Raw genomic sequence first — 21,918 nt, 5'->3', positions numbered from 1 at the left:
GTATTCTTGGTGTACAATTTGGTATCTGATCTTCCGTTTGCTTACTTTTTCAGCAGTTGTTGTCCATATCTGAGCTGCATTTGATTCTGGTGCCATCAACAAGCTATGTAGCAAAGCGATCACCTCTGCTGCCATGCTGTTTGCAACATGACCACTGATGAATGGTCTTACAGGGTCCGTCCTATACACAAAGAAAAGAAAAATTTACAAAACAATAGAAGGAAAGAACACTCAGCTATCAGCAACAATATACAGCACAAAAAAGGGCAGTTTATGAACCTCCGAGCTATTTTTGAGTGCTACAAATATCAGAATATATAAAAAAGTAGAATGTATACTAAGTATAGAATCAAAGTGACCTACCTGGCAAGCTCAGAATTTCTTTCTCTGCAAATAGATGTCTGTGCAGTCTTCTTTTTGTCCCCAGTGGACATCCCACTAGTTGTTTCCGGATTGACAGCTTCTACGGGTGGCCCAACACTAACTATCAGACCGGACTGTGCCCACTTAGTTGCCTTGCGAAGAGCTGCAGCAGCTTCTTCTGTAATAACTTCACAGCAGCCACTCTGAAAATAGTTGTCATAAGAGAAATAACGTTAGCTCTATTTAGCTACAGTGCATTGGCATTTAACTCTACTCCTTCTGAATACATAAAAGCACTGTGAACAAATCAAAACATCCTCCTCTGTATGCATTATCAGCCATTAGACAAACTCTTTTTTCTCCCCCATGTACAAAGATCAGGTATTAATGTGGAGTCAGTGAGTTTAGATGTTCTATTCTTAGCATAATAGTTTTTCTTCTCTGACCAGAAAACAATACACAAAAAACAGCAAATAAGTACTCATGAATATTTCTGTAAAAATACTCAAGAGAATGTCTGAAAATATATATAAAAACTGAGTTTAAATAGATAGCTTAAAGTTCACACCAAGAACAGGCATTAAACACTTATGGAAAGCGAACATTAAAGGAGCTTAAACATGACCTACAACAGTTAAAGAAAGTATTAGCTGAACTTTTTCAGCATTTGTTACTATTTACATCAACAACTATCTAAAGCTAACATTATATATAGTTTTCCTTCTAAACTGTTTTGCAAGCTAAAAAAAGAAAAAAACACGTAACAGGGGATTTAACATCAGTGAAAACAGAGCTCTGTCTGGTCACCAATTTTTAAGACTGAGTAATTCTTTATCTTTTCTTACTTTAGTCATGTCACGATCCATTTTCACCACTTTCTCCATATTGGCTCCAGTTCCAAGTCTAAATGGACGACCTTCTGAGCTACTATTAGAGTGAAAACGAAAACACATTAGCTTTACTTGCATTGGTGGAAAAAAAAAGTCTCAATTATACAGCCCAATTTAATGTACTACACTTATTCAAATCAACCCTTGCAACTGCACTGCTCAACAGCAACGCTTGATAAATTAGAACATACCCAATTGCACTGTAATTTACAACAGGAATTAACTGCTATTGAATGCAGTTATTTGCTAGCAATTTAACCCTTCTCTCCTCAAAAAGAAGCCTAATGAAATTGATTTTTACTGAACACAAATGCCTAAGGGTGCTGAGCTAAACTTTTGTCTAAGAGTATCCAACAACTGTATCTTTTAGTGTCATTTTAAAGCATGGGTACAAAACTGACAGAGTGGGAGGAGATGAGACAAACAGTGCAAAACGCAGAAGGTGATAATGTTGGTTATTTGACAAATCTAGGCGGATATGACTGCATACTAAGAATACCGAAGAAGCTATTGAAGAATATTGAAGAAGCTAGCAAGTTATTATCCAAAGTATGCATTATTAAAAGCAAAACTTTTAAAGCCATTTTTTCCCCATAGTTCTGTGAGTCCTACATAATCTAATATTATAACAAGATACGCTCAATTTTTCTGATGGAATATCATTTAAGTAGCTAATTTTTCATGTGATCTTTTACAGATACATCAAAATGTTTTTATGTTCTTCTGCTAGTGTTTTACATAGCTTGTAAGCAAGACAAAAAGAAAACATGTCAAGCTCCATCACAACCTCCTCTTTCTTTTACATATCTGTATACACTGGTCCGTTTTAGCTTTGCTGCTCTAATCAATAGTCTTCTACAAAAGAGACAAGATCAGGAAACATTTAGATCCTTTCTGCTGCTGCCTTTCCAGAAATTCAGTATAGTGATGTACATTTTAATCCAGGTAAGAGCATACCCTGCATAAGCCCTATAAACAATTTTTGCATTGTGTTATTATTTGCCAGGAAATACAATACATTGGGAAGACATTTTGCTTTCCCATTTACTGCTATGTCTAGGATGCATTTTTTCCTACAGCTGTAGCACTTAGAGAAAAAAGGAGAAAAAGAAATGGAATTGGCTGTTAACTCCAATCCAATGAGTTAAGATTACCTCAGTAATGGCTGAAGCACTTCATGGGATGACTGATCTTCCCGCTTATGAATAAAAATAGAAAGTTTGCCATCCACTGCCTCACTTTCTTCTCCAGGATCTTTATCGCCTTTTATGGAATTCTTAGGGCTGGTTTTTGCTAAGGCAGTATCTGGTTCAGAGGCAGTTGGAGAAAGAACTGTCTGGCATCCTTGAATTAGAAAGGAATAAACAAATAGATAGATAGTATGAGTGCCATTAACAAACTTTCTTGGCCTGGAAGCTAATGCTAAAAAAACCCTTGAGATGCATCTGTCACTGACATAGATCCTAGTCAGAAAACAGTTAAAAGTGGCAGATAGAAGTGTTAGAGAAATATCATAATCTTTGAACACCAACATATCATATACCTTTTCCTACGCAAGCCTTCTGTCAACACAGAAGCTCTTTGCAGAAACAGGACTTGCTTGGCAATTTCCCAAATTAGCATGACACCAAAAGATGCTGGTACCTGGTACTACATAATCTGCCAGCTTCGCTAAGAGCAGAGATGCGATCTTGGAGGCTGGGTCGCTTGGATCATCCTGTTCACTGTTCAGTGAGGGTACAGAGTAACTCCAGGGAGGCAGTTCCACATTTCCACAGTCTTCAACACTCATGAGAGGTAGTGCAGCACGACACAACTGGAGGATTATAAGAACCAATTTTGGAGAAGGACGTTGATCCAAGAGAAGTGACAGAAGTTTGGACACGCAGGCTGGCTGGCTCAGGATTGCTTTACCTATGTGACTCCTGAAAGGGGGAGGAAAAAAAATCTGAATAACTGCTGTTAAAAAAAAAAAAGGAATGCTTGATTGTGATCTTAAAATGATAAACAAATGAATTTATTATTTACAAGATATATTTAAAAATCCACATCTGACAAGACTTGACCTGCAAAAGTTCTTACATAACACTCAATAGCACTGATTAAACACTAAGACTGAAAAAGTGTCAGTTTATAGTCAGCTTTCAGAATGGTTTGAAAGTTACCTTACTTTCACTTCTGTCAGAAACAAACAAGAACCCCCACCTGCTTTCTTACATAGAAAAATATATGTATATTCCAGAAACAAAGGCCTAGTACCTTGACAGGTCATTAAGAAGACTGAGAACATCTTGAAGTGCATCATTTCCTGCAGCTTGATTACCACAACACTCTGTAGCTCGTGCAAGGTGATTGGTAAGAAGGCTGGAGACCTGACGAGCCAGACCAGAGTGAACAGCTTCTGTGGAACCACCTTTAAAAGTAATGCAAGGACACACAATTATAAGTAACAAAGAGGGATGTACGTATCTACAGGTTCCTTCCCCCCCCAAAACTGAAAAAGTCAAAAATATTTTTGTTTTGTTCTAGCACATTTAAACATAAAATGTTATGTTTTGAATTAAAAATAAAGCCTAATACAACATCTATATCCAATCAGGCAGCAGCCATAGGTCTATACGTTTAAGCATGTTTTAAGGTGAATCCTAACATAGGAGAAATACACAAGTGATTATTCAAGGCCTTTAGGTTCTCTGCTTATACCAGAGCCAAGTAAGTGGCAGAACTAAAATTATCTGCAGCACTTATACATTCCTCTGAGTGCAGTTACAGCATGTTTCTCTCTAAGCAGAAAGAATGGATAATGTTCCACTGCATAAGGAATTCTTTGTTCACGTGCGAAGAAAAGCACTCAAAGAAAGTGAAAATCAGAACCAACCGAACCCAAAGGCCACAGAAGTTTCAGGTATCTCTAAGTGCCAAGTACCGATTTCTTACAGTATGGAAGTTGACATATAGCTACTAAGAATTGCTGGAATGAGAAGAAAAACATTCTAGTGGCATTACCCACTAGAACAATCAGAACTACTACATTCAACTAATTTTCTCAATACCAAGTCTTTGTCATTTAAATAAATCTGGAACAGACACAAGGTGAGGTGATGGTGGGGAAGCTAGAATTAAAAACAAAAAAAAAACACAAAACACCACACAACAAGAAAACTTCTTTTGTATCCATTTGCATGTTCTAAGGAACCCAAACACTACTGAAGTCAGCGAACGAATGCCTTATTTTACATACATGTTTAAACCATGTCTTATGCACTTGCACAGTTCTCAAGCACACAACAGAAGTACAACTGGCAGTGTTCCTACCTTCCTCTTTCTCCCATTCAACGCATCGATTGGCTAGCACCTGAAAGGCAGCCCAAGCCATGGTGGCCACCTTCTGTTTCTTAGTCTGTTTTTCATTCGAACCGGATTCCGTCTGGCTGCTTAAACTGCAGAGCCGGTCCATAAGCTGTACCAGGCCACTACGTACCAAACATTTCTCTTCGCTCCTGTATCAGAAGAGAAATTCAGATTTTACCAAAGTAACTTTTCAGTCAATAACAACAGACTCAAAGGTAATCAAGAACTTGCAAAGTAATTAATTGCTGAGTTAACAGCGGAATTAGATGGTTTTGCCTCTCCCTTCCCCTCCCCAGATGAAATTCTGCATGCTGGGACAATTTAACAGGATGTTCTCAGATACTCCTCATTACGAAAAAAGGAAGTATACTTATACTATTCAATGCTTCTCCTTGTGGGAAAACCAAATAAGGACAACTGCAGATCCTTTCCTTCCCTTTCTGTAGGAAATACTTTCGTACCTTGTGTAAGGTATAGTGCATAGGAGGCCAATGCTATTTGCACAAGCAATGGGGTAGCGAGCACACAGTGAGACCACGGACGTCATAGTCTCTCCAAAAGCTTCCTGGACTTGTTCCACCATCCCACCACACGTGAGCTCTTCAATTCTGTTAGCAGCAAGACATTTGAAATCATAATTTTCTAGGTTAAATAAAATGAGCTTCCAAATATAGCTTTAAAAGAGTTACCATATATTAAGAATTACCCAAGGAAGATTTAAAAGCAAAACAGCAGGTCATTTATTTAATGTTTTAATACGAAATACATGTAAACAAGGTAGTAAGGAAGTTTTACCTGAGACATAACTGAAACTTGATTACAAACAAAATACTTGCAAAATATTCATCAAATCTAGATGATAGTGTTAGTATTGGCTATATCTACACTAATGCCTAATTGAAGTGAATTTAGTATCTGCCAAGATAATAAGATACCCTATAAACCCACCTGTGAACATCACATCAGTATGAAAGGAAAAGTTCACCTGCTGTCAAATAAAAGCATTTCCTTAAAAGCTTCTGCCTTTTCACCCCAGAAAGTCTAATATAAGTTGGTTGTTAAAAGCTTAGTTCTGCAAACTTGAGCCCACACAACTAATCACTTCTCACAGTTGGTTTTATGCAATACAACTTGCTACTTTCTACAGAGACCAAAACATTATTTTTAGAGAAAAACAAACAAACCTTGGTCCTCCTTGAAGTACCATGGTCACTGGGCCTACAAGATGTGTCACACCACCAACCCGAACAGCTGCTGTCAGCAACTCTCTCATGTGCACTAGGGCTTGCTTCCTTGTGTTCCCACGACGCCACCTGGTCTGAGCAGCTAGCAGAAAACTGCTGCTGGATACCTATGAGATATTATATTTATTTATTTTTCTTGTTAAATGACACACAAACAAGACACCTCCCTTCAGCATGGAAGTTTGAATTTGAAAATATAATGGATTTAGAACATTTTAAATGACTCACCGCTTGGTCAGGATTTGTTCCAATGAAAGCAAACAGTTGCCCCAGTAAGACACTGTATGTAGGTTTATCTCTGCTATCCTCAATGGTCAGTGACTGCAGAAGAGTGAAAGAGCTACTTCTATGGCTGGTAACATGGCGTCTCCTATGAGAACATATGATAATTAGGCATGGTTGCAGTTACGTTGACCCAATTAAAACAACAAAAATAATGGGAAACTTTGCAAGCATATCACTTAACAACACAGGCCACATCATTGTAAAGCAGCTTAGTAGAATAAAGCCTTGTATACCTTTGACTTGATCTAGCAAACTCAATATCTTCGTTACCAATCATTTCTAAGTCAGATGGTGCTGACATACTGCGAAGGAAGACGGGCTGGCGGACTGCATGAGATATCACTTTTGTTTCAGATGCCGATTTACAGGCTGCAACATTATACAATATGAAAGAACATTACTCCTGGTGTAGTAGGTTATTTACTAACTGCTTTTAAAAATCACTGTGGACATTCCAGTAAAAAATGGATGGGGACAACACCCTTGCACTTGCAACTCAGTTCAGAGATTCTTATTCTACGTTTTCAGATATTGTTTCAAGTTAATTATGTTTTGATCAGGTTGAACTTCCTCCTCCTCCAATAAAGCAGGAGACTAACATTTAAATTCAACATATTATTACTCAGATCTTAATTTACCATCATATGGCAATCAGGAAAACAAAGATTCAACTTAATTTACTGCAAAAGAGTTTATTTAATTTGAAAAGGTAAAAAAAGTTTAATTTTAAGGGAAAGCAAGAGAAGGAATAAATTATATCTTTGGCTATATCTTGGGGGGTGAAGAAAAAAAAAGTACAATGCTGGTAATGAGATGTTTACCTGGAGTTTCTGCAGGGGTACCAGATATACTTCTTGTGATGCCAGACTGTGCTGCAATAGTGACATGTAATAACAACTCTGCTCTGTTCATCAAGCTCTTAACTAATGTTTTTGTTTTTGCCAGGGGATGATAGGTCCTCTGAATCAGTGAATTCACCTCTTGAAAAAACTTCTCCCTGAGATTGTGAAAAAGAAAAACAGAAGAAAACTCAGTTACATTGTACTGCCTTCTGGAAAACTGTGAGACAAGTTATTTTAAAAAAGACACAGCATCAAACTACTTTTTATGCCAAAGTAGAAAGAACAAAAATTAAAGAACTAACTAGATGATTTGTTAAATAAGTATTCCCAGCTGTAGGTACTAATATTAATTACTTAGGCCAAGTGTTTTCTAAAATTTTAATCATATTGCTAGACAGACAGAAAAATTAAGTTTATAAGTATCTGTATCCCTGATTAGAAGTTCATCTGAACGTTTACAATTCCAAAAATTGTTTTTTCTCCATAGGTTTACAAGCTTTTTAATGCATCAGAAATGTTTTGAAAACATTTAGTGCCAGCTTCTATTTCACACCATTAAGTGTCAGATGGTATAATGAGATTGGAGGGCCAACGTCAGTATGTATTTTATGTACACATGCAACCTTAATCCTGCATACCTTCTTACAGAACTCACAAATTCCACAGCTGCTTAAAACGGTACACTCAACATCCAGCTACTAACCTTAATGCCAGGACCACATTCTCGAGATCACTTCCATCAAAAGAAACTTCTTTCATTGAACACAGAAGTTCCAGTTCTTTCATCTTGCTCTAATCAAAGCAAAGGAAAGGGATGAACATGTATTGAAAGAGCAGCCTAAAGCATGAGCACATACAGCAGCTGCAATGCTTACCTCATTGAAGTGATAATCATAAAAGAACGGAACATTGTTCTCCAGCTTTCCATGCATGGCATCATCTACCTCATTCTGCCATTTCTGTTCCAGCTCAGCCACACTCTAATAAAGAAACAAAAATAAGACTTACTGCACTTGTTCATCTTAATAAATAGAAGAGATCTCTAAAGAAAAATATATATTTTGTATTTTTAGGTTTCTACAATGTTCTTAATGCACCTTTATTCCCAAACAAATAAGAAGACTTATGTTTTATCTGTGTAATTTTGTTTTTACCTGTAGTTGTCTCTCCATGGCATTTAACTTCTTAAAAGTCTCTCCCATAATTTTACAAAGTAAATCATATTCCTCAGCATGTTCTTCCTGATACTGGAAGTTTATCAGGGACTGGAGTGCATCAACCAAATTCAAATGTTTAATCACACACGAAACTACCATCTCCTCCATTACTTCAGGCTGAATCACTTCCCTAGGGTTATAGGTAAATCCAAGCTGATTAAGCAAGAATAATGAACAAACTTCGACAAATCGTATTTGCAACTTGCTAGACATTGCATTCACAAACAGGTATTTACAGCACATTAAATGCATATCATCAAGCTGGCAGGCATGCTGCATCCTTACCATTGCTTTTTACCTCACTTTGGCACCAAACATTTCAAACAATAAAAATCAAGTTAGCAAAAACAGAGCAAAACAATGACTACTTACTTTATACTAGGTCTAAATTGAGGCCGAGCACGTCCAGAAATTTCCCTGAGTTTTATCATGATTCCTGGAGGCAGCCTAATCCTAGGCAGATCAAAATAGTGTCCAACGGGAGGCACTAGAACATCAGAAGGATATGTGAATTCTCTGTCTTCATCTATAGTAAGAGGCAGTGGAGAAGGACTTGGTGTAAGGGCTGGAGATATTACGCCATTAGCTTCCACCTGCCACTGGCACCTGGAAAAATAAGATAAATAGATGAAAAGGATATATATAGATAGATAGATAGACAATAACCTTAAAACATGGGACTTGAGCAGAGATACAAACGCCATACTCCTTTAGAAAAGTACATGGGAACTCAGACAAAATTTTTGTTTGTTTACCTTTGTAATAGTTTAGATCTGAGAAGCTCTTGACAGGTTTCTTCATCTTTGGTAATTTCTGGTCCATTGTATAAAATTCGAAGCATAGAACAAGCTAACACAGAAAGGCCAAGTGCCAGGTCAACTAAGAATGGCAAGCCTCCTGACACATCCTCTGAAGACTCCTGTAGAAGGAATAGCAATAAGTTGCACTAGTCAATCGACCATGAAGTCCTTCCCTAACATATTTCAAAACAGGATATCTATATATCTTGTGTAGAGGTATACTGAAAAAATGCTTTAACAATTAAAAGCAATATATAAGAACAACTCAAGACAACAATGAAAAGATTTGAGCAATATTTTTTCCTGAACCAAGATAAAAAAGTGGTAAAGTTATTTTTGGTTCAATCAGTCCTTGGCCTGCATATCTTTCATCTCAGACCTAGTCCTAGCTCCTCAGGAGTGGGATTCAAGTTCCCCCCACCCCCCATTTGGAAATGGAGTTATTCCATCAACCATCTCTTCAGAGAAATGCTCATCTACAAGCAGCAACAGATGTTAGTGACTTCATCCAAGTCCAGTGTCAATGACAAGAGATAGATAAGACATCTTCATAAAGCACTAAGCATGCTACAGACCATGCTGCAGGGCATCTCTAGCCAAGGATGCTAAATGTCTAAAACAGAGATCTTTTACACTGTAGAAACGTCTTGTTTTACAACCAAAACCAGTAAGCTGTTACTGTTTTAAATCTTAATACTAAGCCTCATTTTTGAAGCGTACTTCTATTAGATTTAACGTATGTAACAGAAGATAAGTTTAAGCTGAACTCGTCCCATGGAATCTGTCACGTTTGAGTACCTGTGCTCGAACAGTGCAAGCAAAGCCCCACATAGCTTTGTCTGGAGTGTTGTGCTCACGACCACTCCGCATTTCAAAGGAGAAGGTGACCGTATCTCCTTCCACCTTAAAATTTTGAAGGGGAGGAGGAGGGAAAACAAAACAAAACAAAAACAAAGAGATACATTTAAGAATTGAAGCAAACAGAGGCTTTTCATAAAAGTGCCTTAATTTATGGAATAATATTTTCCATGACAGTTATCTAAGTACTGTTTTTTATCTTCAATTATATACTTTGATTTAAATTTCTTCTCTTTTTGTAAGAGTATCTTTTAGTGGACAAATAATACTTTAACTTTGCTGATGGCTAGTTATAGTGAAAAAACAAAAAGGTCGTAGAGTCACAAGTAGAATTTACCAAGTCAACCCATGTTACGTGGCCTTAGTTTTCATCAAAACACTTCATTTGTCTGCAAAAAACAGGCAATAATCAATAACTCCCTTCCTTAAGGCAGGAAGGCAGACAAGCTCCTCAAGACGAACGTCTACGTGTTAATAGAAGATTTTGCTAAATGAACAATATGAAATCTAGGTCTGAAAATTCACCAAAATTCCATTAATTACTAACAATGGAGTGCCTGTCCGAAGTTGCCTTCCAGTTCATTACTTCTTATTCTTCTTTTTGGAATTACGTTTTGTTATGTATACAAGCTCAGATTTAGCAGGGACAATGTAGCAGCACAAACACAATAAAAAAACACTGAACACAATCTGAGGAAATGTAGTGCAAAATTCTTGAAATACTGAAGTTTTGACAAGTTTGAGATATTTTTCAATCTTAGTTTTACTGAAAAAAGTATCCAATATAATTTTAAAACATTACACAAATGGTCAGAGAGTTGCTACATTTGCAACTTGTTATATTTGTGGGCTATCACGAGAATAAAAAAGCAATCATGCCCATGGGCCTTGAGAATATATGCACAGCCTCAGACTGGGCAAGAATTCCTCCTAGGAGGATAGACTTATGAGAACAGTAATGCCATTAGAGACTCCAGGACTCGGAACACACTACTAGTGAATTCCAGTAAGAGGTAACAGAACAAGGTAAACTCAAAGAGAAGAATCACACATGGGTAAGATAAAAGTTGTTCCTCAAGGACATAACAGCCCACTTAAGAAGCAATCTCATCATGGACAACCATACACTTAAAAGCTTGGACTTCATTGCTCTAAGGTTTAAAACAGACTTGACAGGGTTTCCAAACAGGATTTTTCTATGTGAAATATTGTTGGATATAATACTGTACCTTTACTAAGTCTTTCGGCCAACCAGTTCCTAAGACACTACGGCTGCCATATCCCAGTGTATTGCCTCCATACTCAGCAACCTTCCTACTGTTTGTGTTAGGACCAGCATAGATCACCAACTTCAAAACATAAAATACACTGTTAGACTGTAAGAGAAAAACAAGAAAATCTAATAATAATAATAATACTTAGCACTTACACCGCGCTTCATATTTTCAAAGCGCTTTATCTACATTAACAAATCCTCACAACAGCCCTGTGAGGTGAGTTGGCAAGTATTATTATCCCCATTTTACAGATGGGGAAACTGAGGCAGAGAGGAAGTTCAATGACTTGCCCCCAAGGTCACATAGCAAGTCAGCAGCATAACTGGGAGCAGAAAAATCAGGAGAAATCCTAACCTCCAGTCCTCATGCTGAGCTAACTAGCATATACTGCCTCTAAAAATAAAGGGCTCCCATTGAAGTTGGTATTTTATCAGTGACTTCACTGGGAGCACAATAAGACCCAAAGATTTCTGGAGGAGTTTAACCAGTAGTGAGTGACATTAATGACAGTCAGTATCACAGGACTTGCTCTATAATGTCGAGGAATATATGGCAACAATTAATAAGCAGTACAAGTAGCTCTCTGATTATACAAAGAAAAATGGGTGCTATTAGCCGTGCTCTTGAAATTGAAGATTGTTTACATGGAGTAATAGGAACAACTAACTATTAATCTAAAAAAGTAACCTTTCTAGTTCTGCCCAGTTTACACAAACTGTGCTGATCTACAAAGTATGCAGCCAGATTAAAATTTGAGAAATAACAAAAAAATGATCAACAGCAATAATGAGAAGGAAATCAAACTTTGAGAATCTGAGCCATCATGAAATGAGCTTAAAGAAGTGGAAGAGTTATGAGTTCATGGAGAAAAACAAAAAAGCCCACACCTCTGGAGCTAGCAGGTGTTTCAATATTTTATCTATTTAATAACTACCACTACTTCTGACATCTGTGGCAAAAACTTTTCTAATTATAGAGTCTAACTCTTAACAAAGAGATCCACACTATTGATAGGTTTTAAACAGTGAAACAACCACTGGATATTGTGTTCTGAAACAACATACCAGAGGAATTAGGCACATACTATTTTTGGATTGTTTCTTCAAGAATAATAGAAATGAAACAGGAATTGCATATCTTCCCTTCCCTGCCTTTTCATGTCAACAACTTGTACGTTTTCTATCACTCAGTCTAGTCTTCTTTGTGCTGAGAACTCAAGGACTCCTTTAAAAAGTTAGTGAATAACTAACTTGTGAAAAGTGTGAAACTTGTGCAATGCAATAAATAACCTCTCTGCATTGTGTACTTTACAACCCTGAAGCAAGTAGACCGTAACGTTAGTGCACACTAATATCTTATCAGTTAAAACCTCCTTCATTACCCTGACCGCTGGCAGTAAGGTGCCAAGAAAGCCAAGGGGCAGAAAAGATGAAAATGAGAAGTGCTGCTCACAGAAATATATATGAAAGAAGGAATTTCTGAATTGGCCCTGGCTTACCTTGTCATAATCATATTGTGAAGAGCATCTGTTGTCAAATCTAAGATATAAACAGCGGGCTCCTGGTATATGTACAGTTTCTTTAAACTTATAGTTATCCCTGACAGGATGAACTGTTTCTACAGTCTTCCCAGCAGCCCAGGGAGCAGGGATCTTCAAGCCTGTAAGAAAACCTGGTTCTTCCTTCTCTTCCAGCATTCTGAAATAACAGCGAAAAATCAGTTTCTGAAATTCAACACACAGAATTGTACTATATATTCAAACATCAAATTATAAAATACTTCCTAACACCTCTCAGTATTGATACATAGAGACACAGAATAGTGACTCCTTATTTTATGCGTAGTTGTACTGAAGGAACATGCAAAATTTAAACAGCATGAACTCCCTACAGTACAGATAACTATGCCAATCTCTAACTTGTCAAATCTGAACTTTTCCCTACACTTGCAAATTTCCAAATTATGGTAAACAAGTTAAACATACCATAAAAAAAGAGTAAATAGTATTATGTAGGGACTAAAACATATGATTGGTAATGCTAAAAAAAATCATTCTGGGACAGTACTCAAAATTGATTACATTGTCATAAAAGAATATGCTTATTATTTCACTGAAGCTTATAATTTGGAGGAGGAACGAAAATAAACTCTGAGTTTTCACACAGCATATTATATGTAATCACAAGTTGTTCAATACTACAGATTCTGCAATACTACAAATAGATATGATGAGCATGTTTTATCTAATTTAGATGAGCTTTTCTGTTTCTAAGCAGAGACTGCTCAGATTTGAGTTGAGACAGGATTTTAATGCAGAACTTAAAATTGCTGTATTACTCTATGTAAATTAAACCACTTAATCTTTCCAATATTGTTTTAATATTGTATTTCATGACCCTAGAGTAATTTACACCTTCTCATGATGGTTTTCCTTAGTCTAATTTCTTAGACTAGAACTTAGACTAGACTTAGAAGAGGAGCATCTAGAATTAATACATAATGCTTGAGGTAAAGGAAAAGGCAAAATAAATCAAACTGTGGAAACCTGTGGAAACACCCTGAAGAGATAAAACACTTAATTCCATATGCCAAACAATTTTAGAATGAACCACCTTTTATAAAGACTTCTATATCTCTCAGACAGCCTTATATAAAAAAAATCAAAGCTCTAATAATTTTATTTTTTTAATTTTTAAGAATGCTGCCTTAAGATTTATTACATAACAATGGTCATATGAATATTACAGTTAATGTTGTTCCATGAACAGACCCAAATGTGAAAAGAAAATCACCTCTCATCAGGTAACAACTTCCCTTTCTGTTCTGACACACCACTGGGCGAACTGTTTAGTTCTGAGAAAACTGGAGACTGAGTTTTAAGCAGCAGTGCAGTCTGTAGGACAAAATATACAATATTAGAAATGTGCAAATAGCATACTATTTTAAGACTGAGTTATTGAAATGTTATGAATTATACTGTATGCTGTTATTGGCAATTAATGATTACTTGGTACTACAGCTACTAGTGCTTTTGGCACTGCTGAACAATTCTTAAACTATGACCTGTGCATCACTTACTGCAGAAAGCTGACCAAGATCTACAGCATTTTAGAATACCTACAGTGGAAAAGATGTCGCATGTGATTGCTGACACAAAGGCCATACCTGACTTGTGTAAAGAACCAGCTGCACCAGCTGAGGCATCAAGGCATCAGCCATAGTTAAAGTTTGCAAATTTGGATGCATCAGAGATGTCAGAAGGACAGGAAGCAGGTGACCAAGCATTGTAGCCTTTGTAATTTGTTCCAGGCCTTTTAATCTGTAAAAATCAAGGTTTACATAGTAACAACTATTTTCATAATATATAGTATCTCTACTATTCTTAGTAATCTGTTTAACTTTGTAACTGTACAACCAAATAATTCAAAATTAGTAGAAAACATTTACATTGTATTTAAAAAAACTTTTATCTTGAAGACAGTTTCTCTGAAGTGTTAGCATCCCAGTTTTTGCTGTCAATTCTTATCAAACAATGACAGAGCAGAAAACGGTAAATCAAGAGTTTAATAATTACTCAGCAAACGATAAAGTCCCATGTGGATGGGATGAAAGTCCACATCAAACAAATATTTGTTCAGTATGTATACTAAGTTCCTAGCACATGTAGCTCAAAGTACTGTAAAAGAATCTCCATCTGCAAAACAATATTTGAGCATGAAACCCATCTGAAAAAATCTCATAGAACTTTTATTGTCAATTAATAAAAAAACATGTCCAGCTACTAGGAGTGTAAACAATTTTAAAAAGAGAAATTTGAAAATTGCCCTAGCTTATAGGAATATTCTCAGCTGACAAATTAGTTTCCAGTTACCCTGCTCATAAACACCATTGTCAGACTGAAAACTTACAAATTTGAAGAGTTCCTACTACAATCTAGTAAGCTAGCAGTACCAACATGGAGAGTCTGATTCTAAATTCTTCAAAACGTAAGCGCTAAGCAAATGCTTTATTAACAAACACTTCCTATACATTCAAAGATCAAGTACGAAGTTATAACAATGAATAAGTAATGCTAAATGCACTTGCACAGTAAGCCACAAAAGCCAGTAACTTACTGTTTTCAAGTTAGCTTGTCTTACCTTTGCTCTCTATCAACAATGTCACTGTTAATTAGTGCTGTAGTGACTTGCTGCAGCATTTCTAAGACTTCATCACATCCCGTCAGAATTTGCGTAGCAAGAGACAAAATGCTGGTCTTTAGCTCCTATGTGCAAGAAGAGTTAAGATACTTAAATTCTTAGAGCATAGAAAAAAACAATGACTGAACAAAATGATGGATTTCCAAATTAAAATAATGATAATGTGACCTGGCAGGCCTGCAGCAGTAGATTCATCCAAGACTTAAATTTGATTAATGCTAAGCCCCAAAGTGCTGGGAGAAACTAGGTGCATATTACAGCATGCACATCCAGTTTCTAGAGGGAAGGAATCCCCAAGTCCAGCATAGGAAAGAGAGCTGTTAGCCAGCCAAGGTAGAGCATTGGTGAGAGAATGTCCTAGCAGGTATGAGGATCACTGTAGAAAGAGAAGCTGAACAATGAAAACATGGGTGAATAGTGAAACAAGAAAAGTACTACAATATTTAGCATTTACTCAACGAGCCCAAACAAATAACTTTCAACTGCTATGGATTACAAAAACACAGTCTCAAAGAGTAGCAAGACAAAAGCAGCTCAACAAACAATACCAGAAATTCAGAAGTCAATGCTTTTACAGAGGAATTATTACTGTTACAAAAACTACTATTATAAGACAGTCTGCACAATAGGACAAACCTGGCTTCTGTGAGTTCAAGACTATTCCAGCAGTAATATGAAACGACAGTATTTTAACAAACCTTATACCATCAAAGCAACCAACCCTTGTCCTCTAACAGTCTCTTTGGCACAGACACTGATGGATGATGGTTTACATAGAGACAAAAGACGGTTCTGCATAAACTTTGTAATTACAACTATGAAAAAGTCAGAAGCCAGGTAAGAGAAACGAGAAAACCCTTTCCTACGTAATCCTGAAAAATACTTTTTCAGGTTGCATAATGATGATGGAGAGAAGGCAAGATGTGGGGGTAATATGATTAGAAATGATTCCTGGCACGTGAATTTCCTGACTAGCACATATCTATTAAAATGCATTTTTAACCTCATGAAACATATATTAAAGAAATATTTGCTCTCACTAACATTACAGAGCACAAGCTGAAATTTCAAACATAGAAGAACTGCAGGCCTTAGCTCAAGAACAGGAAAAAAATGCCTACGGTAATTTAACTATACCAAGAGTAAAAGAACTGACAAAACAGCTTAAGAATGCATAACAGAAACAAGAGGTGTCAGAGGAATATTGACTGTAGAGAGCCATGCTGGAATAAAACTTGGTGTTTACCTGTACCTTCAATGTCTCTCCCTGCAAGGAGCTGTCACTGTCATCATTTTCATCAGGTTTAATCAAAATAGTGTTACTGAGGAGGTGGTTCTGTACAGCCATCAGATACCGCAAGCATGAAGATGCAGCCTTTAACATAAATAAGTACACTGTACATTATCTAAACACTTTAATCAATCTTGACACAGGCAATCCCTTTACTTAGGAATAGGAAAGAGGGAAAAAAAGTATAGGAAAAGGACAAGAAAAAACAAAATGCTATTTCCTTTGTACAGCTTTTTTTTGCTGATTTACTACAAGCTTTTTAATTCATGTGTAAGAAAAACTAGTTGCAAAATACTGAATGTTGTGAGATAGCATGCAAAGCATATAAAGGATTAACATTGTAGTTAAATACACAGTACTAGTAGTAATGCTAATTAGTAGTAATACATAGTATCATTATAGTAATACTCTAGTACAGTAATTTTAATGCCACTATACAGCTAAATTTTGTTCACATTGCTGAGGGCGATGGTTCTATGCTACTACTCTTCCCAGCCTGCTGCAGTATAGGCCATGACTTTCTGTCCCACCCCACATTTGCTTGCGAGCTCCCTTGCCTTTGCAAGCAGCCAGACCAGGGAGCTGATCCCACTGAAAACATGTATGCATAGTACGTATAAAAAACACAACTTCCATTCATTTTTCATCTATAAATGATAGTCTTTTCTGCTTGTGTGAATCATTATTCAAAACAGCAAAGTTTATTTTCAAGTTGTTGTGAAGCTTTGAAGATTGAGACACATAAGATTCCTTTAAACTGAGAAAGCTAGTGAAGCAACAGGGAAATATGCCCATACATAAACCAGTTTTAGCATTACTGAACAATTTACTTTGCCATAAGAAATTCTTTCTTTCTTCTCTGCATAGGGTAAGCAAAATACATTCTTAAACCATATTTGTTAAGACACATAACTATGAAAGTTACACCCTTATACACTCAGTAAAGATGATGGATTTGAGGAGGAAAAGAAGCCAACTGCAATTTTTAATTTTTTTTTTAAATCAAAACACATCTTACTTACAGGCACAGTTGAAAGAAGCTTTTGAAAATCATCTTTAGATACAGTTTGGCACTTGGTGATTAAGACACAAGATTCTCGGACAACAATCTTGAGAATGTAGTGCAACAGCTCATCATTTAGTCTTTAAAAATGCAGGAAAAATGCAAAAATATTAATAAACTAATTATTGTATATTTTGTATAGCTCATTTCAAAAGTCTCTGGAATCTGCATCATAAATCATGTTAAACTAAAACAGGTATCTGTTCAATTTCAGAGATTCAGACTCAAAGAAAACCAAGCCCAAAATGTTTAAACGCCAATGTAAAAGAATATTATTGACTTTCTGCACTGCACTGTTAGAAGTCTATGACTTGCTGGGCCAAGTCTTTTTTAGGAGTTGTTACTTGAGGTACTAGAGATTGACAGTTTTACTGCTGAAAAGCGACCTAACAGTGATACGGAAAGCAGTACCATAATGTCGTACTTATGAATTATCACCTACATTTACTACATGCATGGTAAACATCAGGGAATCCAAGCCTAGGTTCACACACAGAGGTTCCCAAAGTTTACCCTAAAACCTCAAACCTCTCTCTCTCTCTCATTCGAATGAAATCCTACCCGCCATGGACACAAAGATAGCATTTGAGGTCACACTGCTCTTAAGATAACAAGCAACTTCAGCAGAATTTTATTCCAAGTTTATCTAAACCAAATAACAGAGATACCCAACGTATAAACCAAGGGGGGGAAGGAAGCATATTGTTTCATTTTACCTATAGTGATCATCATCTTCACTTCCAAATCTGTTGTTCTGAAGCTGTTCAGCTAAATTAGTCAGGATAACATCGCGAAGTTGAGAGAGACCACTATTTCTCTCTCCTAAAACAGAATGCAAAAAACTTTTGCAGAACAGAACTTTACAGAGTTTATTTATTTCTATTTCTTCAAATATCGTGCTGAATGTACGCTGCTTCTCAGAAATAGCTCTATTTACAGTGTAACCCAATCCCCTGTTGATATTATAAACTATTAAAACTTACTGTGCACATAGTACTATTTTAAATCCCAAAGATGCTGATGCCTGAACATGTTGCTATTAGGTAACAAATTACCGCGCATTAACTGCTTCTGTGTCCAGACAAACATTTCACAGTGAACATAAGCAGATTCTCACTCTTTTCACTGAGGACTAAAATTACTTCTGGTTACTATAGAATTGCCAGGTATCATTAACTGCTAACTAGGTGTCCTAAAATATAAGCTAGACCAGAAAAATCATTAATACTGACAGAAGAAAGCTTTAATCCTTTTAAATTTCAAACAGCTTCCTTGCAAGTGAAATTTCCTTTTCTACAACTAACACGCACTTGTCCATGTAGCCATTCAGAAGGCAGCTTCAGGTTTTGAAGCATTCCATAATTTTTCCTAGGAGAGGCTGGATTTAAAAACAGACTGTACTCAGTATTCTGAACTGGCCTTCCTCCAAAGGAGAAGTATTTTCATATTTTATTTTCAATTAGAAATTCTCACCTTCAGTTAAGACCAATTTCAATAAATTATTGATTTCTGCTTCTCCAGGATACAGGATATTTAAACCAGAGCTAAAAGAAAAAACAAAAGTAGTATCATTTAACATACATAAGAACGAACAAGATCTCAACGGACTTGTGAAAATAGCATCACGGAATCCCAGCTCAGTATCTGATGTACCATTTAGAATTACTAGGCAATAGCTTCTTCCAGCTTAGAAAGAAATGAAGTGTCATGAAATAAGCACCCGCTTTCTCTCAGAAATTCTGGTAATCAACTATGTTTTATTGTTAATTTAGGTCCAAAAGCTTCTCTAAGAGCTAATTGCTTCCCTCTGAGAAATTCCACATTAATAACTTGTATATATGACAGCACAAACATTTCTCAATAAATAGACACATCAGAAAAAAATGGATGCTGGCTTAGAGAGTGAGTCAAACAACTCTGGTGATGGGACAAGAGAACAACAGAAAATACAACAGCCAGTAATCAGGAACTCACTACTGTTGAAGTTTTATATAAGGAGCCAATCTTTAAGTATAAGTTTTCATCTAAACTAAGCAGAAAATCCTAGAACTAGCAACTCAGGAATGGCACAGCTATGTTTGAATACTCTTTGTGGAGATGTTTTACCCCTCTCACTTGTGATGAACTTCATCCTTTCTACATGAATTACCACATCAAGGTAGAAAAGTCACAGTAACTTATCTGGAGTACTTCGCAGCAGTCTGAAGTGTTGAAACTATTATGCAGGCTTTTTTCCTTCTACAATTTCCCCCTGTCCCCACACCCTTTTAAAAGTATTTCTTTTATAGAGAAGAAAACTGGTATGCTTTTCAGCTTCGTACTGAGAGTAAAGATTATTGCAGCTCCCCACCCTCTGGCTCATGCTGACCAACTTGTGATTCAAACACCAGGAAAAGTTATCATACACTGCAAACTAAGTATGAGGTTTTTATTGGTATCTTAATCCCACAGTCAGAAGACAAGAGGAAGACAGATATTACCTACTCCCTCACTTCTGATTCTGTATAATTAAGTCTTCGGAATACACGGAATTAAACAACAAAAATGCAGCTGCTGTCCATAAAGTTGATGCAATACACTTCCCCCACCCAAGAAGGGAGAACCTAAAAAAAGCTACATAATGATACCAAAGATGTGCTATTATTATTCTTCACTCATTCACATAGTTGCATAAAGCCACAGAAATTTGGGATGTCATGATTCATACCCCCCCAAAAAAAAAAATCAAAAAACAAAAAACCTCAAGCAGGTTGATTTTCAGAAGATTTAGTTCTCAACCTCTGGACAGCTTCCCACTTGAAAGCAGATTATATTCGTGCTTGGGACATTTGAAACAGCATTCCCTGCCCTTGAGTTTTTCATTATCTCATTTTTGTGATATACAATCACGATTTTTACTGGTTTTCAATAAGCATTGAAGAAAAGCATTCTAAAGATATTCAATAAAAAGCAACAAATTAAAAGAAGTATGTCAATAAAGTAATTACTGTTATTTGACTGTCATCAGGGCAAACATACTGCATTCGCCTTCTTCCACAAATATAGACTGAAATAATTTTAATCACACTAAATTAATCTAAATTGTATTATATAAAAATGTAACCGCTGAATACAACTTGAAAGTTTATCTGTTGTAACATTATTTGACAAAAAATATTTACCTAATAGCTAGGCAAACCTCCTTCTGAATTTCAGAGCAAATCTGGTCCCTCGGTGCCATCAACAACTGCCAAAGTAAAAGGCCCGACCTTCTAACAATATCTCTGTTTCTTTCAGTTTGTGGGCTGAAGAAGAATTTAAAAACCACCTAAGAAAAATTAAACACAACAACAGTAAAAACCATGCAAACAACATTCAAGTTCTCATTTTCTGCAGTTTCTCAAACTATTTGCCTAGGTCGCTAAAAATCTCAGTCAGAAATTGCAGTTTGATTCCCAAAATTCAGTACTTTAGCAACCAGACAAGCTATTTTTCTTCTTCCATCTCCTGGCAGAAGAAAGAAATTAAGTAGTAAATATGTAACTTATCTGTATTCCACCTTTAACTGGAAAGGTGGCAGTTATGTTTAAACTAGCACTCTCAAGTGGGTGCATAAGATACTGCAAAGCCTCTGCTAGGTGAATCTACGTTAAATTGGATGCAATTGGATGGAGTTGGGGAGATGTTCTTGTACCTGAAAGACAACAAGGATGCAGCGTATTATACAAGTATCTCCATTCACCATAGCTTTCTCCATAATGTCACAGATACTGCTGAGATGATGTGCTTCAATTGGATGCTGCTTCCCCAAAAAATTTGTTATGGGAAGATTGTTGCTGGCTGCAAGCAGATTGAGTTGGTGGATACACATGGCACCAACATGGTGCAGTAACTGGTTAATAACCTCATTTGTGGTTGTTGCATCCCCTAGAAGAAGAAAAGCAGTTTAAACACTGGCTACAAATAGATTATAGGATTAGAATTTGCTTCTAAAATGCATTATATCATCAACATCTTTAACTTCAGGACTCCCGCCCACATTATAAACAAAAGAGAATTACATGCATCTTTTTTTAAATGAGCTAAAGGTAACAATAATCTGGAAACTTCCAACTTTTTTAAAAAAAATTTTATTAAAGCAATGACCAAGTAACTGTGATCAAGGAACTTTTCAAGGATGAGCTCAATTTTTAATATAAATTCTCAGAAGGTAGTTTCTGTATATTTATTTTATGATAATCACACATTTCACTTCCACT

At 36.3% G+C, this 21,918-nt stretch overlaps 1 protein-coding gene across 3 annotated transcripts in view; it reads right to left on the bottom strand.

The window, feature by feature from the left end:
* The window catches only part of HECTD4 (HECT domain E3 ubiquitin protein ligase 4), a 75,354-nt gene that overhangs the window by 30,352 nt on the left and 23,084 nt on the right, over positions 1–21,918 (bottom strand). The window contains exons 12-40 of one of the 3 annotated variants that reach the window (XM_083804169.1): positions 21,354–21,586; positions 20,842–20,987; positions 19,154–19,224; positions 18,397–18,502; positions 17,640–17,760; positions 16,573–16,701; positions 15,267–15,391; positions 14,293–14,446; positions 13,920–14,020; positions 12,626–12,824; positions 11,080–11,226; positions 9,791–9,895; positions 8,948–9,111; positions 8,565–8,798; positions 8,130–8,322; positions 7,851–7,955; positions 7,679–7,767; positions 6,955–7,130; positions 6,367–6,502; positions 6,077–6,218; positions 5,789–5,955; positions 5,066–5,212; positions 4,569–4,753; positions 3,513–3,666; positions 2,898–3,178; positions 2,408–2,597; positions 1,209–1,290; positions 364–566; positions 46–181 (exon numbers count right to left, since the gene is read on the bottom strand). In XM_083804169.1, the coding sequence (XP_083660295.1) occupies positions 46–181; positions 364–566; positions 1,209–1,290; positions 2,408–2,597; positions 2,898–3,178; positions 3,513–3,666; positions 4,569–4,753; positions 5,066–5,212; positions 5,789–5,955; positions 6,077–6,218; positions 6,367–6,502; positions 6,955–7,130; positions 7,679–7,767; positions 7,851–7,955; positions 8,130–8,322; positions 8,565–8,798; positions 8,948–9,111; positions 9,791–9,895; positions 11,080–11,226; positions 12,626–12,824; positions 13,920–14,020; positions 14,293–14,446; positions 15,267–15,391; positions 16,573–16,701; positions 17,640–17,760; positions 18,397–18,502; positions 19,154–19,224; positions 20,842–20,987; positions 21,354–21,586 (4,421 nt within the window). The remainder of the gene's footprint in view (positions 1–45; positions 182–363; positions 567–1,208; positions 1,291–2,407; positions 2,598–2,897; positions 3,179–3,512; positions 3,667–4,568; positions 4,754–5,065; positions 5,213–5,788; positions 5,956–6,076; positions 6,219–6,366; positions 6,503–6,954; positions 7,131–7,678; positions 7,768–7,850; positions 7,956–8,129; positions 8,323–8,564; positions 8,799–8,947; positions 9,112–9,790; positions 9,896–11,079; positions 11,227–12,625; positions 12,825–13,919; positions 14,021–14,292; positions 14,447–15,266; positions 15,392–16,572; positions 16,702–17,639; positions 17,761–18,396; positions 18,503–19,153; positions 19,225–20,841; positions 20,988–21,353; positions 21,587–21,918) is intronic. The other 2 variants (XM_083804170.1, XM_083804171.1) reach the window with 2 other exon arrangements.

Source organism: Anser anser (assembly GCF_964211835.1).
Source record: "Anser anser genome assembly, chromosome: 18".
Lineage (NCBI taxonomy): Eukaryota > Metazoa > Chordata > Aves > Anseriformes > Anatidae > Anser > Anser anser.
This window is presented reverse-complemented; position numbering and strand designations above follow the sequence as displayed.